Source organism: Phlebotomus papatasi, chromosome 1 (assembly GCF_024763615.1).
Source record: "Phlebotomus papatasi isolate M1 chromosome 1, Ppap_2.1, whole genome shotgun sequence".
Lineage (NCBI taxonomy): Eukaryota > Metazoa > Arthropoda > Insecta > Diptera > Psychodidae > Phlebotomus > Phlebotomus papatasi.
Window position 1 is genome coordinate 1261836 of NC_077222.1, and position 11213 is coordinate 1273048.

Consider the following 11213-nt stretch of genomic DNA (forward strand, 5'->3'; position numbering starts at 1 on the left):
AGTATTTTTTTTATTAGAAATTCAATTACACTCTCCTAAGCTATTCTGGGCAATCTTTTGAGTCATTTATAAATCGGTTAAAATCGTTTGTAAACCGATAATGAACCAGTACAAATCGCTAAAACTTTTTAAGGTTTTTTATGTAAAAATACTTTTAAGGTAGCATGTCACGAGTTCGAGCATATCGAGCATTTCGCAAAGCCAGAATGCTCTGCTACTGCATCTCATATAATATAATCACTTTTCCCTTTCAAAGGCAATCTCAGGACACTTTGCAATGCCATCTACTGTCAGGAAGAGAAATCAACCTCAGGAATATTTATAATTAGAAGCAATTGTTGCAGGTGGATCGACAAAGGCAATTAGTAGTAAACATATTGTGAAAGCAAGTGGTTCGGTGTAATTTTCAGCTGAGCTTTTCTCAACAGAGAAATTTGATTTTAAGAAATATTTCGGGAATTTATTCATGAAAATAGTAAATTAATCAAAGTGATAATTATTTGATACTTTTGTTATCAAAAAATAAAATGAATAAAAATATAAATTTTCAAATATATGTTTTTTGTGTAAATAAAGCGTGGTGAATGTGAAGTTAAGTAGTAATCTTTTAATGGACAAATCGAATCATTTGCACCAATTTAATAATATTTGTGGTTTGATTATTTGGCAATTTGATGAGCTGCACATTGTCCAGACACTCATGAACAGGGGATACTTCCCCCAATAATGCATTATATGCAGTTCAATTAAGCGTGTACAGATTTGTACGTTATACATTAGATCAAAGGACAGTGTAAAGTTCATTCAACCGTATTTATTGAATGAATACACAACAAAACATTCTCCTTCCTGAGCTTGTCCTAAGGAATTCTGACTCGTAGTAAAAAAAAATAGACAATATTGTGAAAATATTATTAGACAGACAATGCTCTCAACTATTCATCTTGTGATTCTGTGTCTTTTAGTAGCACTAGTGATGACTTCATTCACTAATCAATTTTCTTCTGAGCACAATAGTAATTTTTCTTATTTTTATTTTAAATGTTCTTGTGAATAAATTTCCTCTGATATCTTTGCAGTTTGTCATTGTTTGAGGTATTCAGAGACTGAAGGACTCGAATGGGGCAATTTTGAAATAATGCCCCAAGATTTGCCCAATAACACCGAGTGCATAATAATCTTTATTGTGGCAGCGAGCAATGAGATAGTTGAATTGAGATTTCTGGATATTGAATTGCGCCAAGAGTAAGTTCCGGATTTCCTTGTAGTATTCATCATGTTGAACATCAATTAATCACTTTTACTTTGGGGCGGAGAGACCGTTCCCCTGCTCATGATCCTATTTTTGCACTCCCACGCAACATCAAGCAAAACGGTGTAATTTTAGTGCGTTCTTTTATTTAAAAAAAAATCTTAGGTACATATGCTATACGGAAATTTATTAATAAGTTTCCTAATTAATGCAAATTCGTCACATTTATTGATGTCACCGCATGGTACCACAAAAATATTCACCAGCCTAAGTGAATATGGGAAACTCCCGGGATAGTTGCTATCTAAATGATGTGAGATTGGTATATAAGGCAGCTTCACTGGAAATTTATTTTCATAATTGAGTGAATAATCATCGATAGAGCCTCGAAAGAGTGCACCTCAGTGTTGCGCGATAAAAAGTGTCTCTATTAAGTGCCATGAAGTTAATAAATGCAATAATTTACTAAAAAGTTGTAGTGCTTGGAAAATTTAATCGAAATGGCTGATGGTGAAGAATCGAAGAAAAAAGTAAAATTGTTTTTTAAAAAATTTTAATGGACATTTTATCAGTTTTATACGTTCTATTTTTAGAAAAAGAAAGGCTCAAGGAAGGCCTCCAAAACAGAAGATCCTGGAGAATTAGCTAAGATCAGTGAACCTAGTGAAGCCCCTGCTCCTCAGCAAGAGGACACCGTTCATGAAGAGGACCCTAGTGAGATTTCCGATTCTGGTGAAAGTAATATCCTATTTATCCTTTCAAACGACCAATAAATCTACATAGATTTTATCTACTGAACAGAAAAATCTGTTGCTGCAACATTGCTAGATGAGATCCTTAACGATGCCCCTATGACCCTTCCGGACGAGAACCAACCCTACGAAGTTCCCGTAGCTGTTAAAGCAGGAGACATAAATGCTCTACGTGACTTGGACGAAAGGAAGATAATCGAACTTAAAGAAGCTTTTAACTTGTTTGACTTGAACGGTAATTTAATTTTTAAAAACGGATGACATATTCGACAATCGCTAACCCAGTTGATGGTTAAACATACTGAACCTATTTGCAAACGTCAAAGTAGCGCGATATCAGGACTATCTCAAGTTTTTATCAGCGAAAATGTATCATCCCAAGAAAAAAACATTTTTTTTTTAATCTTTTTCATAACTTTCGGAATTTTATCTAACAAAGTAAAACAAGGGTAATACAAGGTCAGGTGTTATTTGGACTATCTCCCAAAGAGTCAATGTTTTCTTAATATAGTCTTGTAGATTTCTCTAGTAAGGCTCTTGGTTCCGTCAGTGAAACTGCTACAAGTGGTGCATTCTTAAGGGACCTAAAACCTGAATTGCATATAGGCTGAAAGGAACACCTATTGATACTTTAAGAAGTCGTATCAGATCAGGACTTATTGACACCCTACTCTGTACCTTTTGAAATACAAAATTTAAACACCTATCCTTATCAGAAAACAGAATAAGAAAAAAACGTCATATTATTTACATTTTGTTAGATACTTCAAATAAATTACAAGATTTTGACAAAAGAGTTAATAGGGAATCCCTGTCGAAAAGGTGTTCATTCGACCCTACCCACTTATTTAAATAATATCACACATTATTCCGGAATGTCTCACTATCAAAAATACCGTGTGCTATTCGAATTGAACAAATAGGTACTTGTAAACGAGCTAATGTCACCTGGTTCTTGAATTTTAATGAGCATTTCTATTTAAAATTCAAGATTGAAAAAAATACACTGAAATTGCACAGTCGAAGAGGTGTTCCTACGACCCTAAGCCTTGTAAAGGTTCACTAAAAGACTCTTCAAAAAGTAGTGGTTTTACAAAGCAGCTATTTTGCTTTTTGGGTATTTTCCATACATTTGTAAAGAAATTTATTGTTCTACAACTACTTAAAATTAAAGGCATAGCATTAAATTAAGCTCTTATTAAGTGCTTAATAAGTACTTAGTAGCCATACTTAGTAGCCATACAAAGCTTAGACTAAAAAGCGTTGTCAAAGCATGCCAGGCTTTGCGAAATGCTCGAACTCGTAACTTAGATGCAACACCTCAAAAGTACTTTCCCATCATTTACCGTTTACCGGTTCTCAACCGATTTGAACTGATTCATAAATCACTCAAAATATCCCCCAAAATAGTTTTAAAAGTAATAGAATTGATTTTCAGATAAAAATTAGTTATGAACTATGAACCGGTTTATTACCGGTTCAGAACCGATTGGAATGAGTTTTATTTCATAGGAAATTCCAAGACCTTTCCAACGACCCCAAACATGGCCCCATTCGCCTGATAAATACGCTCTCTTGTGTCTTTTTTAACTTTTGACCTTGAAAACCGTTATTAGGAATGATTCAACGGTATTTTCATAAATCGTCGAACGTTCACCTGGGTGCTCCCTAAAACATATCCAAAATGAAAAAAAATCGCACGACGGGTTTTCGAGCAATCCAAAAAAAACTGTTTTCTTAGGGGAAATGGAGGGGTGGGGGAAAAATAAGGGGCATATTAAAGATCCATGGGTCAACTTATGGATGCCAATTCGCTATCTCTAACCGTTTGGTCTCTAGTGCTGGCGACAGCCGGACGGACAGATGGATAAACAGCGCGACGACATTTCTCAGAAATCGTCTGAAACAAAAGTTGACAAAAGAGGTCTCCGGGGGGAGGGTGAAAAAATCGAGGGATTATACTGCTCTTTCCGTGGAGCTCGAGCAGTAAAAAGAGTTTTATATTTTTCGGTAACACATCTTCAATAAGAAACCTTAAATTATATCCATTTAAGTAGCAAAATATTGCAATTGTGTAAAAATTAGGTAATGAAAACGTTATTAGAACGTCACAGAAAAGCTTTTGGAAGCCCTGGTGGGCTCACCTGATGTAAAATCACAAACTTCACGAGAGTGGACCGTCCACGGCGATTGATGCTCACTCACTGTAGACTGAGGATAGTTACCTGGCAATAACAGCCCCAAAGCAACCTTTCAGGACCCATAAGGATTGGTACAAGCTGGGCGTATCAAAGGAATAAAGGATTAGGATTGGTGGGTTATAGCCGTCGACTGGGTTGACATGTGTCGAATAGGCCATACGCTCAACAACTTGGGGTAATTTTAAATTGTAGTCACTCTCTTACTCAAATATTACGTTGTTTTTACTTCAAATTTGTTAAAGATAAAATCTTTCATTCGAAAGTCAGTATAGACGACTTACGAAACTCTCGGTAAGATTTACGTCAATAAGACGTAAGTTTCAGCCATTGCAGGTTTTTAGAAATTGCGAGTGTTCAAATAACATTATTCTAACTAAATTGTGCTACTTGGGCTTAATTATCAAACAAAGTTTTCTTTTTAAAATTTAACCATTATACTAAAGGTCACTAAATCTGGTTTAAACCCAGGTGACGGAGTTATCGACGCTGAAGATTTAAAGAGCACCTATGGAACTCTAGGTCAAGAAATATCCGATGATCAAGTCGCCCAGATGCTATCTGAAGCAATTGATCCCCTGGACTTTGATGCTTTTGTCGTACTTCTTGGCTACAAGACCATAGAGCTAGATCCTGAGGATGTGCTCCTCGAGGCTTTGAGTAAATGGGATAAAACTCGTACAGGATTGATTAGTCACGATCGGTTAGGTTTCATTCTCGCAATATGCAAAATATCACTTAATAAAATAATTCTAAATATTTCCAGCCTCAAGAACGATTTAATGAACTTTGGAGACAAATTTTCTTCCAACGAAGCTGAAAGTGCTCTACAAGAAGCTCCAATTGCTAAAGGAACTGGACCAGGATTTAATTGTCATGGTCCTGCTATGATTGAATATCCGGCTTTCTGCAAAATTATTGGTGGTTTTCGCAAGCGCATGAAGACCAAAGCTATGGAAAATACTATGTAATTTAAAAAAAAAGAGTTTGCTTTTAAACCATATTATAAACAATTTATGAAATTTTTTTAGCTTTTAAGAAAAGTCTCTCTTATGATGTAAAATGCAAAGGGTAATGTATAAGTTTTATATCAAATAAATTTATTGAGTTTTGTGGTATCAAGTCTTTTGAAAAACCAAATTAATTGAACATCTGTTGCACTATGTACACTTTAGCCTTGATCTATCATCATTATACTTTGTTTGAGAAATTCATCAGCAAATTGCTTTTATTTATAGGTGCTTGGACGAAATTCGGATTTATCCACATCTCAAGAACACCATTATAACAGACACAACTCCCTATGAAGATGTTATTTGCTCTCAAAATGCAACACTTTACTTCAGCAATAACACAACAACGGGATTTAAGATTAAGGACACAAATACACTACAATCCTCAAAAATTTCAGACAAGAAAAGAGTAAAATTGGTCGAAGGAAACATTTTTCATATTCTTTTGCTGAAAAAGGCAATTTTTAGCTCAGATTCTGTTATGGCCATTCAAATATTTCATCACAATATCAGTACATTTTCCAGTGAAAACTTCTCAATTTCCGGAAAATTTAGATACATCAGCAAGGAGATTTACCGGACAACCGGAAACTTGCTATCTACAACATACTGTGATTACCAATTTTTGCCACATTCCACAACATTTGTCAGGGAAAACAAATATGAAAATGCAAAATTTAGGAACTTCTATTCACCTAGATTTCCAGCAAAATACCCCAGCCATGTTAAATGCCTCTACAAGTTCATCGGAAGGTAATGCCCTAGACACACTTACGACTTAAGCCCAGAGAAGGCTTAATTAAATTATAATCAAACTAATGATTTCACTAAATTCCCATCATTTTCCCACTAACTAAGCCGTTTCTCGACTTAAACTTAGAGACGGATTATTCTAATGCCCAACGCACAATAACTTTTGTTTAGTAAACATGTTTTTGACATTTCAATGAGAGTGAGTGAGATCTTGATCTAGTCATCTCGCTCATTCTCATGGGAAATTTTGAAAACATGTTTAGAAACAAAAGTTATTGTGCGTTGGTCATAAAACTGATGAAAATGCAATCTGTTTATTATTTTGATTATAATTACATTACATCATCTCTCGACTTAAGATTCTCCACATTACCAAAACCTAAAGCATTATCAAAACAATTTTTCAGACAACAAAATCGCGTGGAAATCATATTTGACGGCATTATTCTTCAGAGAGATAATCGCAGGTTAGTTTTTAATATTTTCATTTTTATCTAAGTCATTTTTAATAAAATAAAATGTCGTTTTAGCTGCATCAATCACTTGGATAAGATAACTGTGTACGATAGTAAGATACTCAACAAATCCACAACAATTGATGTCTTTTGCGATGTAAAGTGGAATAAGAGAATTCTAAGTACCGGACCGTTCCTTTTAATTGAATTTGAAACAAGTTCAAATGACACATCTTATGGCTTCAGTGCTAAATATAGATTTATTGAAATTGAAGAACGAGTGGAAAAAGTTAATACTTTGAGTAAGAACAATATCTATGTTTGTATTTTATTAACTGCTTAGAAAAGATATAAATCCTTCTGAGTAAACTCCGCCTATTAATAGTTTTAGGCCACGCCTCCCTTTAAACATGTAGGGAGAGCGCTCTACCTTCGGATGATTTAAGCTTCGCACAATTCATCTTTTTTATGTGTTATACATGAATTTTTCCCATTGTTATATTATATTTTAATAGCTAATATAATACCTCAAATTCTAAAAGTTATATTGGTGAAATTCATAAGAAACATAGAGAAAAATTTGAATTGTCCGGAGCTTGAGTTGTCCGAAGCTTGAGTCGTCCGAATGTACGCCCTTTCCCCTACTGAGAGTCAATTTAATGTTTGTGACACTTGTGAGGTATACAACATCGAATCATTCTTGTACTGTTCCGATTATTTCAGAATTCAAGAAGGATCAACTGAAAAATAGGCCATATCCTTTTTAACAGAAACTATTAAAAGAAATACACCCTTCCCCTGTATAAGATCTAACTACGTATTTTTTCCTTGACATCATTATGATGTTACAAGAACTGTGCTTCGTCATTCTAAACGCAATTTCTAAAAGGGGCGTATTCTAAAATTATTTATGGGCGGAGCTTATTTAGAACATCCCATACTCAGTTCATAACTAAAATTCTAAACAAAACAACAACAGCAAAGATGTTTCAGAAACTAAGTTTGCTTTCTTAAACTTTCAGAAGATAACCAATATTCTGTGAAGACTACTTTACCAACTATTCTAACCACTGAAAGTCAAGTTATTGTAAATCAACACAGATCACTACCAAATGTCAAATCTTATGGTAAGATAATTTAGATTGAATTATTGACCACTTGAATGAAGCTATTCTAAAGAAAAAATGAACATTTTTTTTTAGTACTTTACTGTTGTCAAGTACTTCTGAATTTTCGACTTTTCTTCCTATTGGTTCCTGTATCGACTGTTTTCTCCAGTCCTTGCTGTGTTCTAAACCCACGGAACAGTTGTGACGGGAACCAACACGAAGAAAAGTCGATAATGCAGAAGCACTTGAGAACAGTTGTAAAGTGCTAAAAAGCCTATTTATTTTTCATTGGAATAGCACCAAATGTTTAAGGCACAAATAGACAAAATGATCCTCGAGAACAATTATCTAGTAAATTTTTAGTGATAATCAATCAAGTAAAGGAATTTAATGGAAAAGACCTCTATTTCCTTTAACTTTTCGTGCTATTCCAATGAAAACTGAAAAGGGGGAAAACATTTTTTTTAGTACATGACTGCTCTAATGTCTTTTAGCATCATTGAATTTTCTCTGGATTGGTTCCTGTCACGATTTCTTGGCGGTTTTGGAACACACGACGAGAATTATGGAAAACAGTCGCGACAAGAACCATCACAAGCAAAACTTTGATAATGCAGAAGCACATGAGAACAATTCATGTACTAAAAAAAAATATTTTACCCTTTTCATCTTTCATTGGAGTATTATCATAAACACTCAGTGTATTAGCTAAGTATTCTCGAGGATCAGCCTCAGTCTATTTAGGGCTTTATACTAATTAGAAAAAATATTTGTAAATATATTTCAATGTAAACTTCAGAAAATGATTTCCCTTTTAAAGGATCAAACTGTGATATGACGCTGCAGTCATCAGTGTCTCCAAAAGGAACAATTCAATCACCTCAGTATTTAGGATCTTACTCAAGCAAAACAACCTGCCGGTATGAATTCCAAGGCAAGGACCAAGAGAGGGTTCAAGTGACTTTCAGTGAATTTAATTTCCCTCCAAGAAAAGGAAAGGACTGCGGCGAAGAAGACATAATTGAGGTATATGAACCACAAAAGGACAATTACAAGCTCATTGATGTCCTCTGTGGTGGAATAATGCCAAAACCAATAATGTCAAGTGGACCTACATTGCTGCTGGAATTTCAAGGGACACACCTTAGTAACAGAAATAAAGGATTTAAGGCTGAATACGCTTTTTTGAAGAGTAAGACTCCCTAATAAAATTTATACAACAAGTTCAATAACATTCCTTTTATCCTCAATTAGATTTTGGAATATCTACTGGATATCAACTGATAGATCATCCCTGCTCCTTTTCTTACAACAGTACAAATGTGAAAAGTGGATGGTTTCATTCTCCAAACTATCCAGGATCCTATCCAAAAAATATTGAATGTTATTACTATTTCTACGGTACTGCAATGGAAAAAGTAGCAATAAGATTTACCTATTTTGATGTAGAAGGTGTTTTCCCATGCAATTTAGACTCAGCTAGTGATTATCTGGAGTTTTCGAACTTCGAAACAATGGACAGGAAGTACCCTAGATTCTGTGGTCAGATGAAAGGCTTTACAATAAAATCTGATGGGAAATTCTTTAGAATCCTTTTCAAATCAAATAATTTGCTAGACGGAACAGGGTTTAAAGGATTTTATATTTTTGAAACTGATAAAGTAACTACGGAACTCAACAATGAGGTAGGATCCAGGGGTTGCGGATCAAAATTAAATACTGTAATTCTTTTGGTTTTTGTAGCTATTCAAATTATTTAATTTTTAGCAATTGTATTTTGCAATTGTGACGATGTTTCTTAATGTTTTTTCAGAAGTGGTCCATATTGGACCAGTTAGTAATACGTTTTCTAAAAAACATAATTAAAAACTATACTTTTAAGAGTACAAGAAAAATATCATAGGTTACGCATATTTTAAATAAGAATAATTGTATCTAAGTAGATATCTCTCTATTAATGTCATAAGAAACCTAAATTTTAATGTCAAGATCTAATATTTAGAATACTTTAAATTTAAAAATCAAAATGTTATCGTTTACCGACATTCAAAAACCTCTCTTAAAGCACTTCATTTAGCGGACTTTTTGTTTTTAATACTTTTAGTCATGACATAAACCTCAGCATTTAAAAGGTTTCAAATTCAGAAATTAATGTGCTTATAATTATTATTAGCATTTGGAAACTTTTGGTAAGATCCCTATAAAGCAGAGATTTGAATTCAAAATAAGGTTCAACAAGTTCACGTTGTTTTCTTATTTTTAAAAGATAAATGGTAAACGTTTTAAAATATGTAAAACGTTTAACATTCAGAAATTAAAATGTTTTGATTCAAACAAGAAAAATAAGTGCCATTCCAAAAATGAAAAGGGGAAACTTTCTCCTGAACATTTTTTACTACATGACTATTCTCTTTTTCTGCGTAATCAACTTTTCTTTTGCTGGTTCCTGTCGCGACTGTTTGGTGGTTTTGAAATACGATGAGGACCAGAGAAAACAGTCGTGACAAGACCCAAATAAAAGAATAGAGGATTACGCAGAAGAACATGTATTAAATCATGTACTAAAAAATATTCAGGGGAAAGCCTTCAACTTTTCATTTTTCATTGGAACACCTCTATAACTCTACTTTTAAAAATTTTAACTACAACATTAATCACAACATATAACAGGTTTCACTTGTAGAAATTAAAGTGTTTCCAATTTTAAGAATTCTAAAAACTCATTGAAAGTAAAATATATGATAGAAAATATCCAGAGTCATATAAAATTTCATCGATGTTTTTTATCAAAATTGCAATGCATGAAGAAATTTAGTAAGAAATATTTTGAAAATTTCTTAATAAAAAAAAAGGATATGGAAATGATATTAAAAATAAAACCTGTAATAAAACCTATAATAATATAGAGTACAGCTCAGGCTAGAAACTATGGTAAATAAAACAAAAATTGTTATACTGATACTTTTAAAATAAATAAATAAATCACATTAGAGAAAAAATAAGAAAAAAATGTAATATTTTGAAATTCTCAAATGTGCTTTTGTTAGTAAACGACAGTAGGGGGAAGTGCGGCACCTTTGAAAGTGGGGTACCTTTGAAATTGGGATTTTTCACATATTTTTAAATAAAGTTAAGCCTTATCGTGATATAATTTAGCTGCACAAACAGATTGAGAAGCTAAATTACATTAAGACACGGCTCTGTTGTATTGAAAATAGATTTTAAAAAATCCAAATTTCAAAGGTGCCCCACTTTCAAAAGTGCCCCACTTCCCCCTACCTACCATTTAGGGGGAAGTGGGGCACCTTTGAAATGGGGATTTTTCATCTATTTTTAAGTAAAACTGAGCCATGTCTTAATGTAATTTAGCTTCTGAATCTTTTTGTGTAGCTAAATTATATCACGATAAGGCTTAACTTTATTTAAAAATATGTGAAAAATCCCAATTTCAAAGGTACCCCACTTTCAAAGGTGCCCACTTCCCCCTATATTGTAAAGTATGTCTACAAAAATTATTTTTAAGTGGAAAATAATTCGTGCTCCGCCCAGTAGAATTTCAATATTTATCAATGTACATGAATATGTAATAAGTTCAGTGAATACTTTCAATTTAAACTTCTCATATGGCTAATGCTTCGTCGGCTTCGCCAGATTTTTTCAAGCACCCTGTCGAGCAGAAAA

The 11213-nt window shown here is 33.5% G+C and overlaps 2 protein-coding genes across 2 annotated transcripts; both read left to right on the plus strand.

The window, feature by feature from the left end:
* The first annotated feature begins 364 nt into the window (after positions 1-364).
* LOC129799839 (suppressor of lurcher protein 1) lies at positions 365-10514 on the plus strand. The gene is made up of 8 exons (XM_055844080.1): positions 365-1016; positions 1080-1245; positions 5441-5968; positions 6376-6435; positions 6499-6725; positions 7446-7550; positions 8353-8724; positions 8787-10514. The coding sequence occupies exons 1-8, from the start codon at positions 926-928 to the stop codon at positions 9290-9292; spliced, it is 2055 nt and encodes a 684-aa protein (XP_055700055.1). The 5' UTR covers positions 365-925; the 3' UTR covers positions 9293-10514.
* On the plus strand, positions 1207-5320 carry LOC129799841 (uncharacterized). The gene is made up of 5 exons (XM_055844084.1): positions 1207-1782; positions 1846-1990; positions 2054-2239; positions 4674-4905; positions 4969-5320. The coding sequence occupies exons 1-5, from the start codon at positions 1753-1755 to the stop codon at positions 5171-5173; spliced, it is 798 nt and encodes a 265-aa protein (XP_055700059.1). The 5' UTR covers positions 1207-1752; the 3' UTR covers positions 5174-5320.
* Positions 10515-11213: the final 699 nt, after the last annotated feature.

What these genes read in the sequence shown, in the direction of transcription:
- LOC129799839 (XM_055844080.1), top strand. Translation starts at nt 926, where the DNA reads ATGCTCTCAACTATTCATCTTGTGATTCTGTGTCTTTTAGTAGCACTA. An exon ending in GATATTGAATTGCGCCAAGA is followed by an intron (nt 1,246 to 5,440) that starts GTAAGTTCCGGA and finishes TTTTATTTATAG; the next exon opens with GTGCTTGGACGAAATTCGGA. An exon ending in CTTCAGAGAGATAATCGCAG is followed by an intron (nt 6,436 to 6,498) that starts GTTAGTTTTTAA and finishes ATGTCGTTTTAG; the next exon opens with CTGCATCAATCACTTGGATA.
- LOC129799841 (XM_055844084.1), top strand. Translation starts at nt 1,753, where the DNA reads ATGGCTGATGGTGAAGAATCGAAGAAAAAA. An exon ending in TAACTTGTTTGACTTGAACG is followed by an intron (nt 2,240 to 4,673) that starts GTAATTTAATTT and finishes GTTTAAACCCAG; the next exon opens with GTGACGGAGTTATCGACGCT. An exon ending in GGATTGATTAGTCACGATCG is followed by an intron (nt 4,906 to 4,968) that starts GTTAGGTTTCAT and finishes AAATATTTCCAG; the next exon opens with CCTCAAGAACGATTTAATGA.